The 25,437-nt window shown below is 51.2% G+C and overlaps 1 protein-coding gene across 3 annotated transcripts; it reads right to left on the bottom strand.

Moving 5' to 3' along the window:
• Positions 1-1,096: 1,096 nt before the first annotated feature.
• Positions 1,097-24,216, bottom strand: LOC141476552 (hematopoietic lineage cell-specific protein-like). Of its 3 annotated transcripts, none has more exons than XM_074165248.1 (15): positions 24,062-24,216; positions 21,141-21,224; positions 19,375-19,448; positions 18,484-18,613; positions 17,152-17,262; positions 16,509-16,563; positions 13,213-13,323; positions 12,596-12,706; positions 11,921-11,976; positions 8,958-9,027; positions 8,578-8,714; positions 7,800-7,910; positions 7,003-7,312; positions 5,357-5,428; positions 1,097-4,626 (listed from the first exon to the last, which is right to left on the bottom strand). In XM_074165248.1, the coding sequence occupies exons 2-15, from the start codon at positions 21,222-21,224 to the stop codon at positions 4,493-4,495; spliced, it is 1,566 nt and encodes a 521-aa protein (XP_074021349.1). In that variant the 5' UTR covers positions 24,062-24,216; the 3' UTR covers positions 1,097-4,492. The 3 variants fall into 3 exon arrangements, with proteins under 3 accessions (XP_074021349.1, XP_074021340.1, XP_074021357.1); XM_074165239.1 differs by having other exon boundaries at positions 7,003-7,315; positions 24,062-24,120; XM_074165256.1 differs by lacking the exon at positions 24,062-24,216 and having other exon boundaries at positions 7,003-7,315; positions 7,800-7,907.
• Between the last annotated feature and the right edge of the window lie 1,221 nt (positions 24,217-25,437).

Below are 25,437 nucleotides of genomic sequence, written 5' to 3' on the forward strand. Positions count from 1 at the left end.
CTGCAGGAACCATAACATACGACTCCGATAGCGCTTCCAGAAAATTAATAGTAAAAGAGGCTTGTAAACCAATTTCCTTATCAGATTTTCGTAACTCTTTGATAAATTCATATGTCAGTGTCTCATAGTGAGGAGCCTCTCGGGGTCTATAGATGACCGGCATAGCTTGAAGCATTGAAATATCGCCCTCTTGCAAAGCCCTTTTTCTACATGCATCCACAAAATCCCTTCTTGCATTACTGTGAGAATCATTGGGAGGCATGACTAGAGAAGGAGCATAAAGCTCCTGGACGCGTAATGGAGGCACGACTAATAGTCCTTTGTCTAGTATCTTGTAAAATCCGTTCTGCGGTTGGCACAGAAGGCACCATAGCTTTAACAGGAGTTAAGGGCGGGTACAAATCAGGCTCTTGATCAGGGTCAATAGGACCTGGATCGAAGGGATCCTCAGGTATCGGTGGGCCTGAGTCATTGGCTGCTTCTACTGTAGCTTCTAACTGTAGCATCTAACGGCGATTGCAGCTGCTGAATCACAGATACGCTCAGCATCAGGGTCTGGGTCCTCTAAAGTTAATAAATCAGCCGGTGGAGGCAGAAAAGCTGAGTTAGAAACGGCTTTATCGGTAGGGAGGAATGTTCTTAACGCCGTATATATGACATGCCATGTTATGATATTATCAGGCTTAACATCATGATCAGTAATTAGTCGCGCTTGCAAACATTCTCCCACTTTCTGCCAGTCAGAAGGATCATAAGACCCGTTGGGGGGTACCACGGACAATGATCCTGAATCCATACTAAAAGCTGTACAAGCCTAAGGGGCTGTAACTTTAATCCTTGTTCCTTAACGATTCTCATTAAAAGCTCTTTATGTATCTGCTGCATTTTCGTCGCAGACTGCCCCATTATAATAACTTCCCCGGCTGCTTGCTGTGCTAACCTTATATTGTGCAGCGATGAGTATAGGAGCTCCTTGGTGATCGCCTTCCGTTTGGCTCACGGGGGACGCCACCAGTCCTTGATCACCGTTGTGCTGAGTCTTTAATCCTGTTCGGGTGCCATTTGTGGCATATGAGGAAATCACGGGCTCGCGGATCGTGCAGTAAGCGAATCTACTTTATTGCTACACAGAGAAATTTATATACGCTGAGACACAAAACCCACTCCCCTAGTAATGCCCAATCATGGACTTTTACAAATATTTTTTACATTCTACTGATCTTATCACAATAACAGGTATTCTGCTACCAAGACAAGTTTCAGTTCCCAGGCTTTGTTCTGTTTTTTGTCAGGATGAGCTTCAGGATGTGAAACTCGAGTTTCTCATTCCTCCCCTGCTCTCAAGGTCACTACTGGCACACACTGTTGCTCCAGATGCCGCGCATAGTGCACATAAATCTTAGCTGTGCGAGTGAACTTTAACTGAACCCACATGGTGTTGCTTGCAACCTCACCAGAAACGCTTGCTTTGATTTATAGCCATAAAAAAAATATGGCTATAAACGACCGCAAAAATGCGGTCGTTTTGAGTGGCATGGCTGTGGGCGATAGTGGCCGAAGGCTGGGTGGTGACGTGGCCACTGCCTCAGCTTAACCTCACAGGGGATCTGCAACTGCATCCGAGCCCAAGTGATTGCATGGGCATTGGGGCAACCCCATGGCTGGCCAAACCTGCAGGCAGGTAGACACGGGCCAGCAGTGCCTGATGCCATGGCAGAAGCCACCAGAGAAGGGTCTGTGCAGAGAAAGAAGCCACAGCGGCGTTTCGGCAGCTCTGCCACAGAGGGGCACGATGGCTGGAAGGGGCCACAACTCAGTTACCAAGAGATATCCAGCAAAATCCAGTCTGTTCCCAAAGAAACTCACTGGAGGGTAAACGGGCCCATGAGGCATAACAGCTTGTCGGGAATAGTTTGCCAGTTCTTGGTGTGTATTCTTCAGGGAAAAAAAAGTGTGTCTGTAACCCATGTGTTGGGACGGCCTGTTGCTCTTACCCAAACAGGTCGCAAACCTCTCAGCCAGCTCTACTTGCTATACACCCTTCTTGACTGTAAAAAATTACTGAGGCACACCTAGTTCAGAGTCTGACTAGGACACTTTGCCTACAATGAGGCCCGTTCTGAAGAGACCCTTGGAAAGGAACATCAGGAAATAAAGGGTGAACTGCACAAGGAAAAAAATACTGGGAAAGTTATTTCAGAGAAAAAAAAACCCACACATAAAAACACCCAAACCTAACCAATCAATCAAAAACTCAAACCAAAAACCTCCAGAAATTTTACATTAAAATTGATAATTTCAAATCTGAATCACAATGTGGCTTTCCCATGAATGACAGACCCAGACTGTGATTTTTCTCAGTACCAAACACTGAGCAGGGGTGCTGTACTACTCAAGAGGTAGAACAGTCTTGTTCAAGTGCAGGATGGTCCAGAACCCACCCATGAGCCGCACCAAACCCTAAAGGTGTCACAGAGGGACCCCCTGCACCCTGGCTGTTGGCTGCAGCACCACACTGGGGTGTGCTCATGTGTCCTCGTGCCCCCGATTTATTCCTATTGCAATGGCACCTGCACACCACAAAGGAACAACAATCAACTCCTACAGCGGCACATTGAGCATCTAGCCTGGGATATGCTGGTTCAAGGCAGGGCTTCTGTTTGCACTGGATTATTACTGAAAAATTTACATTAATTTTTTTACTGAAAAATTTACATTAATTTACATTAAAAGTAAAAAAAAAAAATTCCCTCTTGTCCTGCTTCCCACCTGCTCAGCCTTTTCCCATCTTTGATGAAGGAGGGTTAGAATCAGGGGCCCTTTTCCCTGTGCGAGGAACAGCGCCTACAACAGACACAGGGGACCTGGGCTGTCACAGAATAACCAGGATGCAGTTTTAGGCCAGAACAGAAGCAGTTTATTACTGCAGCTCTGAGGGAGAGCACAGCCCAGCAGTGACAGACATTGATGACCCGTGATAACTGGGTCATCAATAACATTGATAACATTGATAACTGTGCCCAAATGGGGCAGTTACTGCGTTTATACACCTTTAGGTCATGCAACTCATTCTTCATCAAACTGTGTCAGATAAGCAGGATGTTGTAAATAAGGATAGCATTCTTCAGATAAGGAGGTTCTAGCCAGCACACCCATTAACAAATAATTCACTCCTTTGTTAATTGAACTGGTGAGACCACTACCTGCAAATATTTCTTAACTTGTGAGTCCTGCAAAGGCCTGTGAGGTGTTAACTATTTCACTGCCACGCTGGAGAGCCCTGGCTTCAGCAGAGGGACTCAAACCCAACAGCAGAGAAGAGGCTGAGCCAAACACAGGACAGAGAACCTGCCTTTGGCACCGACTGCAAAATGGAACAGAGCCCTCTGGCCAGAGACAAGCTGGGGGACTATTCTTCTCACCCACCTGCATGTGCCTACTTATCTATACTGTCAAAGCAGTTAACAGGAAAAAGGGAGTGCTCTTAAAAACATTCTACTGCCTGTATCAAGCAGCACTTGTTCTGATTGATTTGCTGGATTGAAAGGATTTCCCAAGCAGAACATTGCTCTGATGGGCTGTCTGGATGAGGACCAAGACAGTGATTAATGTACTTGTTAAGTGAAGCCTTTTAGTATTTTTCTCTTGCTCCAAGACAGATTTTCCAGAATAATTTTTCTCAGAAAATAATGTAATTTTTACACTTCCTTTTTCATGGTTTACCCCAGAAATTACATGTCCCAACACTGTTCTTGACTCATAGTGAAAAACCAAGCAAGTAATCTCCTACCTTAGCAAGTTCATCCTACATTTGCATTGTGCCAGCACACACTTCTCTGTGCTCTGAGTGGAGCAGCTCATTACAGCCCAGCTTGTGCCTGTGCGCAGGACAAGTCAGCAGCATTCACTGTGATAGCCAATGTTCCCAGGCCCCAGCCCCGGAACCTGCCCAGATAGACCAGGTTTGTGTTCTTAGCCCCATGCTGCAAACAGGGTTCATCGTGCAAGTGGAAACCCTTCTGGGGAACAGAAGCAAGTTTGGCCTTCACTGTGCTCTTTTCATTGACCCCTGAGAAGGATGAGATTCAGGGCCATGACAACTTAAAAAGGTCCCATAGCTCATGTCCCTTCTGCCTGGACTGGATTAGAATTTGTGTTTCTTTTCTGTGAATTGCTCTGTTTGGAACAGGAATGGACACACTTCTCCTGAAAGCTTGCTGCTTGATGTGTGGGACAGCCTAGGTAGAATAGACATCTTATATCGCACTCATATGCTCTTAAACCACCCCACTTTTCCCATCTGGAAGTAGATGGGAACCAAAGTCCTCTTGGGCACAGGCCAGAATGTTCCCTCAGACACTGCCAGTTTGCTCCTTGGTATTTCTTGCATGTAGACTCACCAGGCCAAGCCAAATTAAGCTAATAAAGTAAAAGGCTGAAGCAGAGACAGGCAAAAGTTTGGAAGGAAGCATCTTGTACAACGCTGGTTTCACTACAGAAGCTTCACGTAATTTGCTGGAAAGAGGCCCACTTTGCCCCGGCACTGCCCCCGCCACCAGCCTTCATCCACCATCTCGATGTGTGTGATTGTGTCATCAGGATCAAAAGAAATCTCATCATCACCATCTGCAAAAATTGTTCAGAAGAGATAGTCACAATGCAAAGATAACCCCAGAGAGAGCTGTTTTTACACCCCTGCTCCCACCCCAGGAGGAGAATACAGAACATTCTGATAACCCTGATAATAACATTCTGATTGGGACTGTTTAGTATGAGGAAGAGGAGGCTGAGGGGAGACCTCATCACTCTCTACAACTACTTGAAAGGACACTGTAGAGAGGTTGGTGCTGGTTTCTTTGCACAGGTAACTAATGACAGAACGAGAGGGAAAGGCTTCAAGCTCCAACAGGGTAGGTTTAGACTGAACATTAGGAAAGAATTTTTCACAGAAAGAGTGGTCGGGCATTGGAATAGGCTGCCCAGGGAGGTGGTTGAGTCACCATCCCTGGATGTGTTTAAGAGACGTTTAGATGTGGTGTTGGGGGATATGGTATAGGGGAGAACTTTGTAGAGTAGGGTAGATGGTTGGACTCGATGATCCCAAGGGTCTCTTCCAACCTGGACGATTCTATGATTCTATGAACCCTCAGAGGCCATCTCATCCAACCCCCATCAAACAGCACAGAGAAAGCAGAGGAGAAGATGAAGCTTCTGTGTTCCCAAGCCAGGTCTCATTCTGCCTTCCAAGAGGAAGAAATTTAAACTACCAACTGAGGGTGTAAGCCACCCCCCTCCCTGTCACACCGCCCCAGCCAGCTCCCAGCACCTCTCCCCACCGCCTGGATGGCAGACCCACCTCCTTGGTAATCATAGAGAGCCACTGCACAGGTTCCAGTGTGCTCCACCTCATAAACATTGGCCGTTTCCCCTGCAGAAGACAAGACAGGCAGATGAGGAAGAGGCTGAAAGCAGCCATATGGATCTGGTCAGTGCCACCCTCCACCCAGGTGCCAGCCTTGGGGTGATCCACATCCAAACCCTACCAACAGGGAGAGCTGTGCCATGGCTAAAAGCAAGGTATGACTTATCTCCCCTTCTGCAAGGAGAGAGGCAAGGTTCTGGCGCTTTATGTTCCTCTCCCAAGAAAAAGGCTGGACTTAACTCCAGCCTACTGAACCTACTGAGGTTCAGTAAGGCCAAGTGCAGGTCCTGCACTTTGGTCACAACAACCCCATGCAGCGCTACAGGCTTAGGGAAGAGTGGCTGGAAAGCTGCCTGGCAGAAAAGGATCTGAGGGGGTGTTGGTCGACTGTTGGCTGAACATGAGCCAGCAGTGTGCCCAGGTGGCCAAGAAGGCCACCAGCGTCCTGGCCTGTGTCAGGAACAGTGTCGTGAGTAGGACTCGAGAGGTGATCGTCCCCCAGTACTGGGCACTGGTGAGGCCCCATCTTGAGTACTGTGTCCAGTTTTGGGCCCCTTACCACAAAAAAGATATTGAGGTGCTGGAGTGGGTCCAGAGAAGGGCAACGAAGCTGGTGAGGGGTCTGGAGCACAAGTCTTATGAGGAGAGGCTGAGGGAGCTGGGGTTGTTCAGCCTGGAGAAAAGGAGGCTGAGGGGGGACCTTATTGCTCTCTACAACTACCTGAAAGGAGGGTGTAGAGAGGCGGGGGTAGGTCTCTTCTCCCAAGTCACAGGTGACAGGACTAGAGGAAAGGGTCTCAAGTTGAGCCAGGGGAGGTTCAGGTTGGATATTAGGAAGAATTTTTACACTGAAAGGGTTATCAAGCATTGGAATAGACTGCCCAGGGAAGTGGTTGAGGCACTATCCCTGGAGCTGTTCAAAAGACAGGTTGACATGGTGCTGGGGGACACCGTTTAATGGTGGTTGGGTTTTTTTTTATCAGAGTTAGACTGATGGTTGGACTAGATGATCTTGAAGGTCCCTTCCAACCTAGATGATTCTATGATTCTATAACTCCAGCCTCTCCACTTATCATCTCCAGTATCAGCGAAGCTGTGGCAGAAACAGCAACAGCAGCCCATGCAGTTCGCTTATGTGCTTGGAGGAAGACCACCCTGCACTGCCCACCCCAGGAGACACCACCAGGTCAGGTCTCATGAGCACCAGCCATTTAAGCAACAGGCCGAATTAAGAGGGTACCTCCAGGCCTCAGTGCAGCCGCTTGCCAAGATAGAGTGCACCAAGAGCATCTGTTCAGCTCCAGCTTCTCCAGAGCCCAGGGCAGCTCTCTGGTCCTCCTGCCCAAGTCCTGCTCCAGCAGAGATATTTGCTGGTGGGCCAGCATCCCAAGCAGCTGATCTCACACCTTGGAGCCAAGCAAGGCAGTGGGAGACAACCAAGTCTCCATCATCAGGGCTGTTAGTCTGACCAGAGCAGGTTTCAGGATACAAATTCCCTCTTGAGTCCATCCTATACATCCAGTGAGGTGAGCGGACAGATACAAGCTCCCCAAGACACAGACTCTTCCACCAGTACTCACCCAAGTGGGGCTGGCTCTGGCTGGGCTCCTCAGGAAGGATGTTCTCATAGTCATCATCTCCATCTTCGCCATGGTCATAGATGGCATCTGGTTTTCCCAAGGGTGCTGGCAGCTCCTCATAGTCAGCACCTCCACTGGTACCGTCACAGTAGTCAGAGGGCTCTGGCAGCTCCTCATAGTCTCCACCGACATCCAAAGTTTCACTGTAGATGGGCTGATCCTGGCTGGGGATCTTGCACAGCTCTTCGCCCAGATCTGCTGGCCTTGGTGGCAAAGTGGGTGGTGCTTGCTCATCCTCCCTTTTTGCCACCTGCTGTGAAGTGAGGAAGTTGCAGGAAAGTCACCTGGGAAAGCTGTAGACAGCTCTCCCACGACCACACAGCACCAACCCAAGGGAGCCTGCTCCACTGCAGGTGCCTTTTGAGCTACCACAACACAAATGGAGCACCACCCTCCACACAAGGGGGAAACAGCTCAGCCACGAGGTCTGTGCTGAACTGGCACCTGGGACTGCTGTGAAGACCCTCATGGCTCACGTATTTGAACCTTTGTCACATGCTTAGCTCCATCTCGCTGCACTGACCCACTCTAAGAGTCCATCCCATGGCGTAAGGTGCTGTGTAGCCATGCCTCATCACCATCCCAATGTTTCCCCCCTCACTCCTTCCAACCCCTCTCCCATGCTGTGGCTGCACCCCACTTCTCCCTGCAGCTCTGCCTGCAAAGCACAAACCCCTCTCGGGTGCGATCCCCTCCGCCTGCGCCCCTTCCTGGCTGTTCCCAGCCCACCATGGTACCTGCACTCCTTGTGACACAGCCCACTCTCGGTCAGCGCCCCCAGGCACCCCGGCCGGCAGGGCTGCAGAGGTTGCCTCTGTCTGGTCCTTCTCCCTCTGTGGGATTTCCTGCTGGAGAAAAGTCATTAAATCCCCTCAATCCCCTTGAATGAGCAATGCCCATTCCCATTCCCAACACAGCAACTCCGAAAATTTTCCTCCAGTTGAGCTCTGTTCCAGCTCACAGAGCAACTCTCAGTTTTCCTCCGGCTGGGATCAGCTCCCATAAACCTGCCCCTGCCCTAGGGATGGGACACCAGCAGTCCTGTAACAACCATGGGGTCTGCAGAAAGTAGCCTCACAGAGGGTGTGTATCAGGGAGTGCTTTGTTGGTGAAACCTTATCTGCATGTTGAATGCAGAAACAGCACAATGTAGGAGGAGTAAACATGAGGGTTTGGGTGCAATCTCCAGCTGGAAAAGCCTGAATGTAGACTGCTGTGTTGGTGACACTGGGTAGGTGGGATGGCACTGTGTTGGCCAGGCAGTAGAGGCAAGAAGGAGCCTAGGGCAAAGCACAGGGGATCATGGCTGGCTGCAGGCACCTCCTGGTCTGTGTGCCAAAAGGGAAAATCCAGTGACAGCCGCAAAGTTCAATGGCAGCCCCCAGCAGCTGCAGGGAAGCAGTTTAGGCAAGAGATTACTGTAAAGAGATCAGGTAGACGCACAGAGCTGCATGACCCTGAGGAAAAGCCTGCTTTGCAAGCCTCGGAGGATATGGCGAGACGGCCATGGCTCACCTTCCGCCGCGCCGCCTGGCACTCCCGGGCCTGCCGCCTCACCCGCTCCTCCTCGGCCTGCCTTCTGCTCTCCTCCTCCGCTGACTTAGCCATGTTCTCAAATCGTGACCGCAGGCTGCTGGTGCCACTGGAAGCTCCTGTGGAGAAGACAGCCGACCAAGCTTGCACAATGGCTCCCTTCCATCACCTCAGGCATCCAGGAGAGACCCAGACCTCTTTCTCTCCCAGAGAAACTTCCAGTTCAGCCACCTTTTCCTGCCCCTCAACGCAGGTGAGATCCACATCCCACCACAGGACATGCCCGCCCATGTGCTGCCACAGCAGGACCACGAGGCCCACAGCTTCCCACCCAGCCCAGGGCCGGTATCCCCTTGTCTCACCTGCCTCCACTGGCCTCGTTTTCTCATAGGAGGGGGTGGGAGCTGCCATCTCACTGAAGCCAGCAGCGCTCTGCAAGAGGAAGGGAATGAGGTGCCCAGCTCATCAGGCAAGGCCAGTGCCGGGATCCCCTGCTGGGTTTGGCCACCAGTGACTTGCAAGCTTTGTTCCCAGCTGTGTCTGTCTGTCCTCATCTGTACCATCACCTGAGGCCTGTGGAGGCTGCTGGCTGTGGCCGTGCTCTCCTGACACCTCTCCGCACTGTGGCAGTGCCCACCATCCTCCAGCCAAAGGCCAGGGCTGCTCCCATCAGAGGGGTGGGCTCGGAGGGCCAAAAAGGCTGCGTGAAGCCAAGCAGAGGAGGCTGCAGAGCGGAAAGACAACTGCTGCGTGGGACAGCAAGGCTGGGCACTCAAGGCAGAAGCACTTGCTGGTAACATGGCAAAGAGCTGGGTGGATGTCTGGCATCTACCCCTTCCTGAAGGACCCAACGCATCCGTCCCCTGCGCTCCCGGCGCGGTGAGGCATGGAAGCACTTCCCTGTTGGAAGCAGAGCTGCAGCTGCCTAACCAAGAAAAAAGGCATCCCTTCAGCGGGTTGCTGCCTGCGGTACATGTACGTAGTAGCACAGGCTGGAGAACACCAAAGTGAAAACACATGTGAACATCCGAGAATCGCTAGCTTCGTGAGGTGTGAAGAGATGCCTAAAGTGGTAACAGCATCGATGGGGCGTTTGCAGCAAAAAGAAGGTGAGATAGAGAGGGTTAATCTACTTTCATGAGAAAACTATTTCACACAAAAAGGAAACTGCAGGTAGGACCCAGCTTTGAGACTAACACAGGACGATTTAGGGTTCTATCCACAGGTGTCACCAACGGGCTGGGTGACCAAGTTCCTACACAGTGGAGCTCAGAGGGCAGCTCTGCTCTCCCTAAAGAAAACACCTGAGCAGGCAAACAGCACCGCAGGCTCAGAACTGGGTCTACACAGCAGAGACCACTGGACACTACCACTACCACAGCAGAGACCTGGACATGTTTATATGGCAGCACTTAAACTTAGGAGTCTTAGTGTGAGAGCTGAATCCTACATGTAGTGTTCAAACCTTTGTCAAAGGGGAGTTAAGATTGCCTGGTGGTATACCACGCTCTGCTCTGGAGCAATGAATTCAGCACTACTCCAGTGCCCAAAAACCAGGCAATCCAGAACTTAGGTACTTGCTCAAATATCCTTATTTTTACCATCTTTGATTATGCTTCAATATTCTCAAAATGCACAAATTCATGTTCCACTTCGAGCTGATCAAGAACTGCTTATCCCTTCTGCATCCTGCTCCTCAAATGACCCACGGTGCAGACTTCTGCACAACTGCTCATCTGATTTTCCCTGGTTTTTTCCCCCACATTCATGATGCCTTGCCCTTTGACAATGCACCTCCATGTGCTGCTGTTAAATTCACAGACCACACTGATCTCTTCCGTGAGCAGGACACCATTCCCACCCTGCTACTGGCCCGGCCTACACATGCCGCATGGAAAGGAACATGCTCTGTTGTTATGTGTTTATGTCCTTCCTTGGCTCAGGGCCCTGCAGAAAGGTCCTCATCTGCCTCCTCCCGCTCCCGAGTATGGCAATGTCAGTGCTGTACCAGGCACAACAGTACCATGCCCAACAACAGAAAAAGCGTGGTTCAGGGAAGGTACCCTCCCTTCCTCTTGCAAATGCCCCAAAGCCCCATCACCATCCAGGAATCTCTTTTCAGTTATCCCCATCCACGCAGATCATCATGCACTGGCAAGAACCCTTTTCCTGAAGAAGCTTGCAGGGTGGCCTGCCGAAGCACCATGTCAATCCAAATGCCATGTTGACTGTAGACGAGCCTTCGTCTGGTTTCAGCCCAGACAGAAAACTGGAACCAGCAAACTGGATGCCCCCTTCTCTTGGGATTGCTCCCAATCCCATCACTGCTGGGTGATGTTGAGGTTTGCAGGCACATGATTAGGCCCTGCCCTGAGATTTAGCTAACTGACCAGACCACAAGAAACTCCCGGACAGGACAGAAAAACCTGCAGAAGGTAACAAATAACGGAGAAGCTGATGGGTTACAGACAGTGCCATGAGGAATGGCCAGATTCCACCATAGTTAAAGGGGAGTCACCAGGAGCTAAGGGCCAGTCACTCATACGGGGAAGTCTGCAGGATGGCTACCTGAGGGACCAAAGATTCAAGCCACCTTTGGGAAGCCTTGTTTATATGTGGGTGTGAGAGCTCCTAACAAACCTCATGCCTTAAGGAACAGCAGCTACAGCAATACCACCTTCACGCAGGAGGTAGTAAATGCAAGAAATACTCTGTACGTCTACTGCTCTCTGCACAACCATCACCCACCAGTCAGTGCAGGGGACATGACACCAGATGGGCCTTCAGTCTGATCCAGCACCTCTCCTGTGTGAGAGGCAGTTCCTGCACAGTGCAATCTCCCCTGGACTCTCAGAGTTCTCATGAGGCTGCACTCACAAAATTTCGTCTCCAAGGAGCCATCCCTGTGTTGGTACACATGAGGTCTGCAGGAGTGATGGAAACCAGCCAGACAGGACACTCCCAGTATCTCAGTGGTACTAGATACCCAGGAGGGCACACAGTCTGATGCCCTTAGAATGTTCTTCCCTGGCTGTGCTATTAAATCCCACCCCAAGAGAAAGAAGGAGTATGACTGTTCAGTCTGGGAGTGGAATGATTCAAAAGCAGCTGTGAACAGAAAAACCTTTTTCTTCCTCGCATTACGGTCTCCCCAGGCTGTGTTCCTCTGCACCTTCTGGTATTCACATTCGGCCGGTTCTCCCACCCTCGCAATAGCTGTGCACAGAGCTGTGGGACCTCGTCTCCATTGGGGACGTCTCCTCTCTTGCACCAGTGCAGAGAGCAGTGATGAGCAGGAGGCAATTGCAGCAGCATGTGGTCTTACCTTATCTACTCTGTCCTTCTGGACCCCGTAACGGCCTCCAAATCCCTTGGCATAGTCTGTATGGAAAAAATGAGGATGTTTTATATTTTATATTCTGTTCGTACCTCTGACTTCAGTATGCTGTGACCAGTAAAATGAGTTAGCTTTGTCTGCATCTTATCACATATGGAACTAGATAGAGATAACATATGGAAAATGCTCTGCACAGGAGCTTTTAAGACTAATCCTTCATTCCTTTCAGCGAAGCGCACAGGGGTTCGGTGCTGTGTTCTGGCAAATCTGCTTCCAAGGCACTGGTGCCATTTGAGTGCAAAGTGGCCTGTTTGCTGAAGTTAAACATTTAGTCGAGCGATTGCTGGAACCTGCTTTGCCTCATTCCCACATGTTCACTTCTTGAATTATGGGGAATGTACCCCACAGAGAAAGTACAGCAGAGCCTGGGAAGCCTGACTGAGGGACTTCCATTCAACGTCCCCCACGGATCCAAGCATGCACCTACTCTGGCAGAGTTTACCCTCACGCTTTGGGGGTTCACAGTGTCCCAGCTGCCCCACATCACGCTGCACACATTTGGTTTTCAGCAGCTGGATCTCTGTCAAGTACGAACCACCAGCTCTAGGTCTGTGTGTGCCCCAAAGAAACTGTGCTGCCACCTCTCTGGCAGCATTGTCCTACCTGTCTGGGATGCATGGGGCTGCACATCCTCCTGATGGTCCCAGCCAAGGGCACTCTTGTCCTGACGATCCCTCTGGACGCCAAACTTCCCACCAAAGCCCACAGAATAGTCTTCAGCCATATCACAGAAAAGAACAGACAAGGGAGGGAAAGAGCAAAGTGGCAGCACTGTGAGCTCAGGCTGTTCTCACAGGGCCAATGGTTTTCCCTGCCCAGGACTCAGAGGAAGACACATAGCAAGGCCAGATTTTCCCACTGGTGGCTGCAGCACCAGTCTCCTCCCTGAGACATGTCACCTGCTATTAGCGCCTGTCCAGGCTTCCCCTGCACCCTTCCTTTGGTGACAAACTGCTCAGGAGATCCCCATGTCCATAGAAATCTGCCGCTCCTCTTTGTTTACCCTGAACTTTTTCCAGCAGTCACGCACCGTGCAATGGCTTTTCTCATCTGTCCCATTCCCTTGCTGCAAGAGGTGGGCACCCGACCGCTCCCCGCAGCTTCTCCATCATTCATGCGGCATGTTGCAAAACCCAAGCATGGTGCCCCCCAGTCCCAGGGGACATAGTCCCAAGCTCCGGTCCCAACGCTGCCCACTGTGCTGGGCTCCCTGAGCTCACCTTTCTGAGAGTCGTGCTTCTCCGCCTGGCTCTTGTAGTCGAATCCCACTGCTGCTTTGTCCACCTTGTCCCTCTCCACGCCGTAACGGCCACCAAAGCCCTTGGAGTAATCTGAGGAGGTAACATGGAGTGAAATGCTGCCCCCAGCATGAGGCTGGTGAGGGGAGGGGGTAAGGATGGGGAGCAGTCCTGGGGGGGAGCATCAGGGACGATGGAAAACACTAGAAAACACAAGGGGTTTGGAGGGGACAGAATGGATGGCAAGGAGCACCATGAGGGCCACTGAGGATGAGGATGTGCACAGGGCAAGCGTGGGTCATGGCAGCAAGAGGGTCTGAGGGCCACAGGCAGCAGGAGTGGGCAAGGAAGAAAAGTGACGTGCCAAGGGCAGCCAGGGAGGCAGTGGGAGCTCAGCCACCCACAGGCACAAAGCCAAGACCTGGGCACCGAGGGCCTGGGCATCCACCCACTCACAGAATCACAGAATCTTAGTGGTTGGAAGGGACCTTTGAGATCATCGAGTCCAACCACATTAAAAAAAAGAAAAAAAACACACACACAAACCCACACAAAAACAAAACAAAACAAAAACCCCAACAACAACAAAAAAAAAAAACCCTACACCAGAAAGAAAAAAAAAAAAAAAAAAAAAAAGCACCCACCAACTAAACCCCACACCCATAATCTCACACACAACACCCCACCACAAACCAACAATCCTGGGCACTAGAGCATGCCCTAAAGAGCCATGTCTACACGTTTCTTAAATACCTCCAGGGATGGTGACTCCACCACCTCCCTGGGCAGGCCGTTCCAGTGCTTGACCACTCTTTCAGTAAAGTAATTCTTCCTAATATCCAATTTAAACCTCCCCTGCCGCAGCTTCATACCATTTCCTCTGGTCCTGTCATTATTCCCTTGGGAGAAGAGGCCAACCCCCGCCTCTCTACAGTTTCCTTTCAGGGAGTTGTAGAGGGCAATGAGGTCCCCCCTCAGCCTCCTCTTTTCCAAACTAAACATGCCCAGTTCCCTCAGCCTCTCCTCATAGGACTTGTTCTCCAGACCCCTCACCAGCTTGGTGGCTCTCCTCTGGACACGCTCCAGCACTTCAATGTCTTTCCTGTAGCGAGGGGCCCAAAACTGAACACAGTACTCGAGGTGAGGCCTCACCAGTGCCCAGTACAGAGGCACGATGACTTCCCTGCTCCTGCTGGCCACGCTATTCCTGACACAGGCCAGGATGCCGTTGGCCTTCTTGGCCACCTGGGCACACTGCTGGCTCATGTTTAGCCGGCTGTCCACTAACACTCCCAGGTCCTTTTCTGCCGGGCAGCTCCAGCCACTCAGCCCCAAGCCTGTAGCGTTGCTTGGGGTTGTTGTGACCAAAATGCAGGACCCGGCACTTGGCCTTATTAAACCTCATCCCATTGGCCTTGGCCCATTGATCCAACCTGTCCAGATCCCTCTGTAAAGCCTCCCGACCCTCAAGCAGATCAACACTCCCACCTAGTTTGGTGTCATCTGCAAACTTACTGAGGGTGCATTCAATCCCCTTGTCTAGATCATCAATGAAGATGATGACTCGCGCCTCCCCAGGGTAAAGATTTCAACCCATGCTCTGCCAGCCTCTGAAAAGGTCTGTGAATGAGTGTACTGAGCCCTTGAAAGTACAGAAGTTTGGCAAACTCTTGTTGTACAGCTTGAATTTTCTGTAATGGAATCTCAGAGTCTACAAGGAAACCCCTGACTCTGGAGGCTGCAGCAAAGGCTGAACCCCACGTTTCTGGAGACAGGCTCCAGCTCTGCCCCCAGACTGTCACTCAACCATTATGTGACAGAGGCACAGCACATCTTCCTTACACCTCCCCTTTTCCCATTGTCTAAACGAGTAATAACTACTATTAACTACTTCAACTGCACTCAGTTATTCTGTAGGGACTACCTGGTTATTACTGGCTGATGTACTAAGAAATTTCAGCCTTTATCCGAGCTGCTGGCTGGGTAGAGACACCTTCCTTTCAGAGACCTGCTCTGCCAGCTCTGTTTCCAAATCCTGCCCTTCAGGAGTAAATCACAGTCAGGTGTCTGTTCCCCGACCCTATTCTTACCGGTCTGCATTTCATGGGAATGAGTACGGGCTTCCCCAGCAAATTCAACCTTATCAGCCCATGAAGACTGAGATTGAGAGAAATACGCATGAAAATTTTTTGTATTCAAGAACGGCTCTGTTTCACAGAAGCTCAGTCAATTAAGGATGAATCACTAATTCCTAGAAATTTCTTAAACTTATCCCAATTAAACTATTATTTACACATTAGGCCATTATGAAATGGACCTTGTAGGATGCTGTTTTCAGCAAATATAGATTTTATGACTGTTACCCTGATGCTGGAGTTTCCCATATGGACACATTTTTATGAAAAACAATCCAAACACCTTACCTTATTTCTAACATTTTCATTTTTTCCTGGCTGATTTCTGTGGTTTTTCACAGCCCAATGAATTTCTGTATGTTCAAATCTAGTATATGATCTCTTATACAGGAATATGTTAATGTTGCACAACTGCATGTGATTTTTAACTGCACAACTGTATGCGAATTTAAGATCAACCAAGAATGCCTCAAAAACATCTTCCTTCTTTTATAGTTTCCTCTGAAATAGACATTATTCAGATCTTATTTTCCTGGTAATGCAGTATTCCTCGCATTTATCTGAAACAGTAACAGACCTTGCCCTCTCATCTTCTCTTGGTTGCAGAATGTTTAAAGTTTCTTTAGTTTCAGTTCTTGCAATGTTTTTATGAATACAGCTGTTTGTATGTACATGTGAAGGTTTGGCTGAATCATTTCCAGAATACTGCAGAAGTTTGGGTGCTGCACAGGCTTTTGTTTCCATATCCATTGCTGTGCCTTTTCCTACATGCTGGTTTTCCAGAAATCACTTCTCATGTCCCCCAGTGCCTGGACTCCCTCGGGAGCAGTTGACTGGAAGGACTTTCAGAGGAAAGGGGGCACCATCCATCAGGGGTGCATGTGGGGGTGTCCTCTCTGCTCAGCCATGACGTGGTTTCCGTCAAAGCGAGACGCAGAGACAAGTGGGATGTACAGCAGAAGGGTGGCAACAGAACAGCAGGGAGTGGAGCCATGAGGGCGCCTGACTCGGAACAGGAATGAGAAACAAGTGACAGGAGGGAGATAGCCAAGGGGACTGTGCCACAGCAGACAGCACAGGACATTGGGAGCAGAGGAGAAGCTGGGCAACATGTCAAGGGGCCACAGGTGCCCATGGACTTGCCTTTCTGGGACGAGTGTTTCTCCACCTCACCCTTGTATTCAAAGCCCAGTGCTGACTGGAACGAGAAGGGGGGGAGTGTCAGTCATCCTTAGGACCAAGCTGGGCCTCACCCTCCCTCCTCCAGGGCTGGGACCCTGCTCCCTGTCTTGTGCTGAACACCAGGCACCAGGACACTCCTCAGCTGGCGCAGGCCAACCCTGCTCGCCATGGGCTCAGGAATGGGCTCTCACAGGAGCCCCTACACTCCCGGCAAGAGGGCCACTATCCTGACCACACACCCCGTCAGCAAGAGAGGCAGCTGGGCAGCATCTGACACCGGGGTGTGCGCCCTGCTGTCCCCATCCACTCCTGCCACTGTGCATGGCACAGCTTGGGGGCTTGGAGATGCAAAACATTACGGCCCCCAAGACAAACAGGGTGCTTTCTGGATAGGAGAGTGCAAGCATGTTAATGCACACCAGAGTTAATCTTCACAAGTGCCCGGCAACTTGTCACCAGCCATTTTCCTGCACAAAGGAGGTGAGGTCCTGCTTCAGTGGAGATCTGGTGGCTGGCATGTCTAACCCTGCACTTGGAAAACGGCAACCACAATCCTCAGCGTAGCCCAGCGTTTTAAGGGCAGCGCTGAGCCTGTCCCACACACCTTGTCAGCGCGGTCCCGCTGGACTCCATACTTGCCCCCAAAGCCCTGGGCGGCGTCTGTCTGCGAGGAGTGCTTCCCGACATCAGCGACGTACTCATGGCCCACTGCGCACTGAGGAGAGAGACAGTGTGACATGAGCACCTGCCGTCAGACCGGCAGGGTGGACACGCACAGCCATCACACCACAGTTCTGCCCCGCCACTGAGGCACTGGTGGCCACCAGGTGACAGGTCCAAGCTGACCATGCTGATGGTGGCAATGGCTTCTGCACAGCCTTTGCCATACTGGCCCTGACCTGGGACCTGTGACGCAGCTCCACGGGCAACCATCCCATAAAGCCTGCCCCCACTGCCAGCTCATCACACAAACCGTGGGATGCTCAATACCCGCTGCTCCCAAACGCCAGTGGAGTGGGGGATAATCATGTGGGGAAACCGAGGAGAAAAGTGCGTTTGGGCAAGCACAACTGAAACCCCACGGCAGCAGGTCTGGCACTCGCTCCCTGTTCTCTGTGTCAGAGGGAGGGTCAGCAGAACTGGCTGATGTCACCCCTTACGGCCACCATGGGCCGGGGCAGGGGCCTGCCGCTCCCTGCAGGAGGTGGTGTGGCCAGGAACTCCTCTCACTCCTCGGGAGAAAGGCAAGAGGATGGATGCATCCTGGTGAGACTGGATGAAGGCCGAGGAGCTGCTCAACAAGAGCACCCTTGCTCTGCTCCGGCAGAAGGCTCTGAGCCCAGCTGCTCCATCTCGACCTCCTGGAAATGTCTGGTTTCCACCCTGCCATGCTGGTACCGTGCACACCCACAGTGACCCACAGACTGAATACTACTGCAACCTCATCATCTCACTTCTGAAAAAAAAAAGAAATATTAATGCTGAAAGGTACGGGAAGGAGCTTGATAATGATTATCAGAAAACATAAAACAAATTTGACATGAGAACAGAGAACATGAACTAGGGCTTCATCCTGGGGAGATCTGTCAGAAATCTGTAATGCAGACTGTGAGGAAGGAACTATTATTCATTAGTTCTCCAAGGGCAGCAGGGAGGCACCTAATTTAATTGTTATGCAGTAGGTTTGAAAGAAGCCACAGACAGCCCTTCTTCACAGCTAAGGGGAGTGTTGCAAGGAAGTTGTAGAGACAAATTATACAAATAGGTTCAAACAGATCCTGGAGACAGGATGTAGCTAAACACGTGTGAATCTGCACAGCCATGCCAGCTCTCTGTTCTCTGCCTTCAGGGTCAGGCCAGGAAACAGGGATGCTCTTCTCTTTAGGAGGAAAAGACTTTTCCACTGGGGCCCAAGGAAGCCCTCTACAACCGTTACCTTATCCATTCGGTCCCTCTCTGTTCCAAATTTCCCCCCGTAGCCATAGGAGGCTTTGGGGCCAGTCTCCAGCTCCTTCTTCTTGATGACCTCATGTTCCTCTGACACCTTGTTCCTCAGCTGGTGGATGCTGGTGAGACAGAGTCGGGGCAGGTCATTGTGTGACTGTGCAGGCCCACACAGCCCAATGGAGCATCCCCGTGCCGCCGAGAGCCCAACACAGAGCGGGACATAAACACGCTGCCAGCTGTACCCACCGCGGGCCCCTCCGGCCCACACACGTGTGACCACCACAACTGTGACAGGGAGATGCCACCCTGGGGGCTGGCGAAGGGCCCCGAGCCGTAGACATCCAGGTGCATCCAGTCCCCACCCCGCAGCCCTCATTCAGGGCTAACCCCTCTCTCCAGCAGGAGCCATTCAGGGCTACCCTTTCCCCGAGCTGCACCAGCCCCGCTGCCGGGCAGGGACGGCTCTGGGCAGGGCAACAGGGCTGCCGACGAGGACGGCCGCTGGCCGGAGGCACCTGGAAGCCCACGCCTGGCAGCACCGCAGCGAATTCCGCCCCCGGCGCAAGGGCAAAGCCTAAGACGCGGGGCCCGGTGGCCGGCGGCGGGGCCCGGACGGGCGGGGAGCGGCCCCAGGCAATCCCCCTCCGCTCCCCGGCCACCCCGCTGCCCCGGCGCCGGGGGTGCACCCGGGAGCGCTCCCCCGCGGCCCGCCCCGCCCCCGCCGCGCACAAGCCCTTATTTGGCCGGTTTCGGCCGGTGCCGCCGCTTCCTCTCGCGGGAGGCGGCCACGGCGACGGCCCGACCGCACCCCGGGCCCCGGACACCCGCAACCCCGGCGGGTCCCGGCCGCTGCACCCCGCGCCCCGCCGGCCCCACTCACTCGATGTGCTCGGCGCGGCCGGAGCCCGCGATGGTCTTGGCTCCCCAGCGCTGCTCCTTCTCGGAGATGTCGTTCTGCGGGGCGAACCGCGGCCGTCAGCCGCCGCCGGGCCCGGGCCCCCCGCCCCGCCCAGCGCGGCGCGGCACCACCGGGCTGGCCCCGGGCGACCGGGCCCGGACGGGAAGGGAGGGGGCGGCCGGGGGTCCCGGATCCCCATCCCCACCCGCCACCGACGCAGGCAGGGGCGGGAGCCCGGGGCCGGCGGGGCTGGGGCTGCGGGGAGCCCCGACCCTCTGCCTCGGGCAGGAGCCAGCGCACGAAGATGCTGTGGAAACGGATTGTTTAAGGAAAATCCCGGGAGAACACGAAGCGTTGGCTCTGTGATTACAGCACGTGCTGTCTTTTTGGAAGGCCTGAATTCAAGCATCAATAAACTCTTTCCTAATATAAGGTAAAGATAAAAATACATATATACAATATACAAATTAAAAAATTAATACAAAGTCTTGTTCTCTTCACACTTAATTTAAATGCTTCCACAAATTGAAGACATTCAGTAAAAAGAAATCATTTTGACAGTATAGATTTTTTTTTTTTTTTTTGGAAGATAATTTGGAGCTTGGAACAGGAGACTTGGCTTTTCTGTCCCAAACTAGAATTTCTTACTGGAAATAACTATGCAAATCTGAACCACAAAAACATAGGACTCTTGTGTAACAGAAAAGACCGTCCATCAAGAAACTCTCTTGGAAAGGAAAGCAAAGCAAAATCTCAGCAGACCGAGGCTGTAAATCGTGGCTGGAGCTCCTCAGCGCCAGGAGGAGCAGGGCTTCTGCTGTGCTGTGTGCTCTGAAGAGGTTTAGAAAAGGGATGAAGAAAAAGATATCAATGTCTTGAGATAGTAAAGAACTGTTTAGGTTAACCAAATACAGGAGACAAAGCAGTGCAGAAAAATCTGGTGACACCAAATCAGCGGGTGATAAAATTGTAAAGGTTAGTGTTATTAAGTACAAAAGTAAAGGATATGGAAAAAAAAAATCCTAGTTATATCTGCACAGTGATGGTTCAAAAATATTTACCATTCCAGGAGGAATACAAAATATGGAATCGTGCAATTATATAGAAGAGTAACAAATACAGAGTTGGCCAAAATGCCAAAGTGTGAGCGACATACTAGGAAAGGAACAGAGAATCAAAATTAAAATCCTGGTACTGTATGGATGCATGGGGTTCCCACAGGCTGAGCCCTTCTATTCTCTCATCATCTCACCTAGAGAATTGACTAGATAGAAAACAAGGGTATTTAGAGGCACAGAGCTGCCTCTGCACAAGGGGACCACAAATAGAGTAGGATTCTTCCATCTGGAAAAAAGACAAATTGAGTGCAATGCTGGAATCCCGTACAATTACAGTGGGAAAGAGAAATTGTAAATCTTTGCTATTTCTTGTAACATAAGTTGTGGGGAGGTCTCGGTGAAGTTACCAGGGAGCAGGTTTAAAAGAAACTAAATAGTCTATACTAAGTGATATAACTTGTAGTCAGATGTGGGGTAGACTGATGCAGGAAGTTCTGGAGACCAAACGCAGATATGGGTCAGAAATGGGTCAGAGACGTGACGTGACCTGACAGGGGCTGGTGGGGCTTGGCTGATCCTGCACAGCCGGCAGTGCTGAGCGCCAGCCCAGGGGACCAGCACATGCCCAGGGCCAGCGAGCCCTCCACACCACCATGGATAACGTTATGGATAACGACAGCAGACACTCACCACAAAATCAGGGTCCGTGTCCCAGTCATCTCCCTGAGCCTCAACCTTCACCGACACGTCGTGTCCCACGACAGCTTTCCACATCTGCACAAGGAGGACACGGCATCACCCAGAGCCCAGCACGAGGGCACCGCTGGCCCCCCGCCATGGCGTGTCAAACCACAGCGGGCATGGCTGCAGGGGACCCTGTTAGGCCACCTCCCTGCTCAGCTCTCTGCCCCTCCAAATTGGCACCCCAAAATAGCTGCTCTTGAGCCCAGCACCTCTTTCAGCAACGCACACAGGGGTTTTCAGTGTAGACCCCAGTCTTCATGCACACTGACTCCACAGGGAAAATGCTACCAGAGCACATCCCTGAAATGTTATCAGTGACTGGTGCTGAAAGGCTTTATGTGGATTCTCACCAATAGCGAGGATTCTATCCTTGAATTTATCAAGCATGAGCTAACAAAAGGAGCTCCTAATCAAGGGAGGCAAGTTTTGTATCATTCTCGAGGAAGTACATCGAGCATAAGGACCTTGAGGATGGTGCTAATCTACACGTTCTGAGAAGTTTAGCCAACCTGGCAGGAAAGTGAAAATTCTGAGTGTCCTAAGCTGAACTACCTTCATTATAACATTAACCATCACGCCCACAGGCCAAGACGACCCTTGCCCGGGTGAAGACCCTTCCCTTGAGCATGCGTGGGAGCTGGAACTTGATGCTGTAATCGTATGTAAATTACTGACCAATCAAATATAGGTGGGAGGTTCTAATATCGTAATGATGTTGTAAAATGTGTGTAAAAGTCACGCGGGGAGTTCCGATGGGTGGACACGTTGGGTGGAGAGATCCCCCATGTCCCCGAATAAAGTAATGCCTGCTCTTTAATACAGATCAAGTGTTCAGGAGTTTTATTCCTGATTTCGGTGACAAATATGCACACTTTATTTTCATGCAAATTAGTGCTCACATCCGACTTCCAGATTCTGCTTTTCCAACATACAATAATTTTCTGTGCTGTGGGAGACTGTTCACTGGTTTAACCTCCCTTCTTCAGTCACAGTCGCAGCACAGCACCAGAGCCGTGGCTTGCTCTGCCACCATGGAGAAACGCTTATTTACCCGAGGGGGGACTTCTCGAGTCTCCTGTTTCCCAACCTTTCAGCCGCTGCCCGGTGCGCTGGGGAAGGTTGAGGGAAAGGCCGTGTGCTGCTCTGGCAGTGCTGGTGCAGGGAGACGTGTGGTCTTTGTGTCTGTCACACGGCAAAATCAGGAAATGGGGCTAAAATGGCAAAGTGTGCAGGGCTGAAAAGGCGGAGGCTGCGGCTCGTTCGGGCCTGAGGAAGTGACAGGCCCAGGATGGGGAAGTTAAAGAAAAGTAATGTGAAACCTAGAACTCCCGCATTTCATTTTCAAGGTGACCGTGAAAAAAAGATGATGAAAAAGCCCCTCCCAAGCAACACAGTTTCCACAAAAGGAGAGGCAGAAGGAAGATGGCACGGTTTGCCTGCCCCTACGCCACAGAGCGATCACCCAGCAGGATCTCACATCCCACTGCCTATCGCTGCCCATGGGGGCAAGGGCTCCCAAATTGTTCTTACTGTCGCCAAAGCAGCTTTTGAGGGGAAAAAAGGGGCAGAAAGACTGAACTGAATGTGCTGCAAAGACCGGGCTGCTGAGCCCCGTTTCACATCACTTAAACATCACATAACCCTGTGGACAGACCAGCAGGAGGGACGGGAACTGCGCTCTGATGGATCCTCGTTTAACACCACGCTTTTATCGTGTCCTTCCCAACAGCACTGACCCCTCTGTCCCACAACCCACACAGTAACCCACAAACTGGTCCCAGCACCCGGGACGGCTGCTTTCTGTGCAAGCAAAGCATTCATGCTGAACAAGTAATTAACTGTACAACACAAAAAGATGTTGCGTGAGTAACCTTCCAGTTCAGTACAGTGCACCCATCAGTCCAGTTTCAAGCTGCGCTTACCAATTATCTAGAGACTCATCACCGTAAAGACAACAAAAACTAAAAGAGCACAGCAGGGATGAGACTTTCTGTTGTTAAACAAAAGCCAGATCGTTAGCTAAGGAGAGGATGTGACCCGAGGCAGATTCACTGTGAAGATCTGGCTTTAGGCCTTCCCCTGGTTGCCACAGGGAAGGGAAAAAAGATTAATAACTAATGTTTTACTCCAGAACACAGCGCACAGCAGGTCTGTGACATCCTCCGCTGTGCTTGCATGCACTGACAGTAATCTTATGAAAACCTGAATATAGCTAATTGCAAATAGAAGCTGGGGAGACAGGAAGGCTCATGTGGACAACGTGGCACAACCGAACAATACCTTTCATCTCTGTATCCCCTCCCTCATTTATTAGAAAAGAAGTTTAAAGTTTGTGGCTCATTTTTGTTAACGATGAAACAGCAGCAATAACTGGTTAGCACAGGGCTGTTCAACAGGGAGCTGGTTTGAAGCTGGCTCAAATGCAGGTGGTGCAGCGTTTTAAATCCTGCTACAAATGGCTCTTGACCACCTGCTCTCTGAAGCCACCCGCCACCCATCATGGGAACCACAACAAACCACAGACTGCAATGACACCACAAGGCTCCAGACGCCTTTTACAATGAGGGATATCAGCCAGAGGAGCAGCTCAACCCTTTAGTCTATCCCCCTTGAAAGCATCCGCTACAGCACAAATATGGGGCTGCTACAGGCAGCACAGTCACCCCGGCAGATTTGGAAACGTGGTTCCTCAGAGCCTCAAACACAAAAGCAACAGCCGTGACCAAAGGAGCACCCGGAGAAGCGAATGCTGAGCGCTATCAACCCGCACATGCCGGGTCAGGAAAGAGTCCTCTCTGCTCACCAAACCCCTACATTTTGTTGTCGTTTCTCACTTTCCACTCCCAAAGCCCACTCAGCTTTCTTACCTTAAAAGCCTCCCCAGCTCCTGCTGGCAAACCGTGCTGCTCTCGCTCAGGCACCTGATGCTGGTGACGGCTTTCGGGCCGCTGTGGGCTCCAAGTTCCTGTTTTAGCTTCAGCGATCTCCACTTCCTGCGTCCCAGCCCCCAGCTGCTCGAGTGGCGAGCACCAGAAGCCGAGCAGGGCGCTGCACTTGTTCCCATGCATGCTGCCGGTCCCTGCACACCACCTCTACTCTGGGGCGCTGACAAGGCGCACACCCAGGGCACAAATTGCTGACTCTATGCGTAGCCCTTGATGGGGCACAATTACATTTCTTAGTGCACAAACGAGATCATGATCTCCATTTCTATCTCTTCCAAAAAATCATTCTGCCATAAAAGTACAAAAAAATCAAAAGGTTGAAGCCCCTGGGCTTGACAATTCAATGAGATCCAAAGGAAGCTACTGCTTACAGAACTTATGAAATTTGGCTCAGTACTCTACAGCACAATTAAAAATATATATAAACACACACAATCACACACACACACATACATGAAAGCTCTTTCAAGACCAAAAAAAACCCCAACAACCAAGTAAACAGCTTGAACTATGAAGACGGAAAGCATGTAGTTAAAGAGTCCTAAGCAATTACAAATCAAACTCTTTGGTACATGGCTTACTGGTGGGAAGTGCACAACGTTGGAATTAGTAGCATGAATCACAATAGTTTGACACTAGATAAACGTCTCAAACCAAAATAACTTCCTTTCTGAATAAGTCAAGTGAAGCAAGAAAAGCTCCGAGAGTGGCCATTTCTATTTGACACAACGGCAAGATGCACAGGACTTGGAATAGAACAGGGTAGAACATTTCAGTTGGAAGGGCCCTACAACGATCATCCTGTCCAACAGCCTGACCAATTCAGGGCTGACCAGAACTTAAAGCATGTTATTAAGGGGATTGTCCAAACGCCTCCTAAACACTGACAGTCTTGGAGCATTGACCACCTCTCCAGGAAGCCTGTGCCAGGATTTGACCACACTCTTGGTAGAGAAAAGCTTCCTCGTGTCCAGTCTGCCCTCCCCTGGTGCAGCTTTGAGCCGTTCCCAGGTGTCCTGTCCCTGGATCCCAGGCAGAAGAGCTCAGCACCTCCCTCTCCACGTCCTTCCTCAGGAAGCTGCAGAGCCATGAGGTGGCTCCTCAGCCACCTCCTCTCCAAACCAGACCAACCCAGAGCCCCCAGCTGCTCCCCAGAGGACATCCCTTCCAGCCCTTCACCAGCCTGGTTGCCCTCCTCTGGACCATTCCAGGACCTTCACGTCCTTCTCCAATGGTGGGTCCCAGAGCTGCACATAGAGCTCCAGGTGAGGCCGCCCCCGTGCTGAGCACAGCAGGAC

The sequence above is a fragment of the Numenius arquata genome, chromosome 2 (assembly GCF_964106895.1).
Source record: "Numenius arquata chromosome 2, bNumArq3.hap1.1, whole genome shotgun sequence".
NCBI lineage: Eukaryota > Metazoa > Chordata > Aves > Charadriiformes > Scolopacidae > Numenius > Numenius arquata.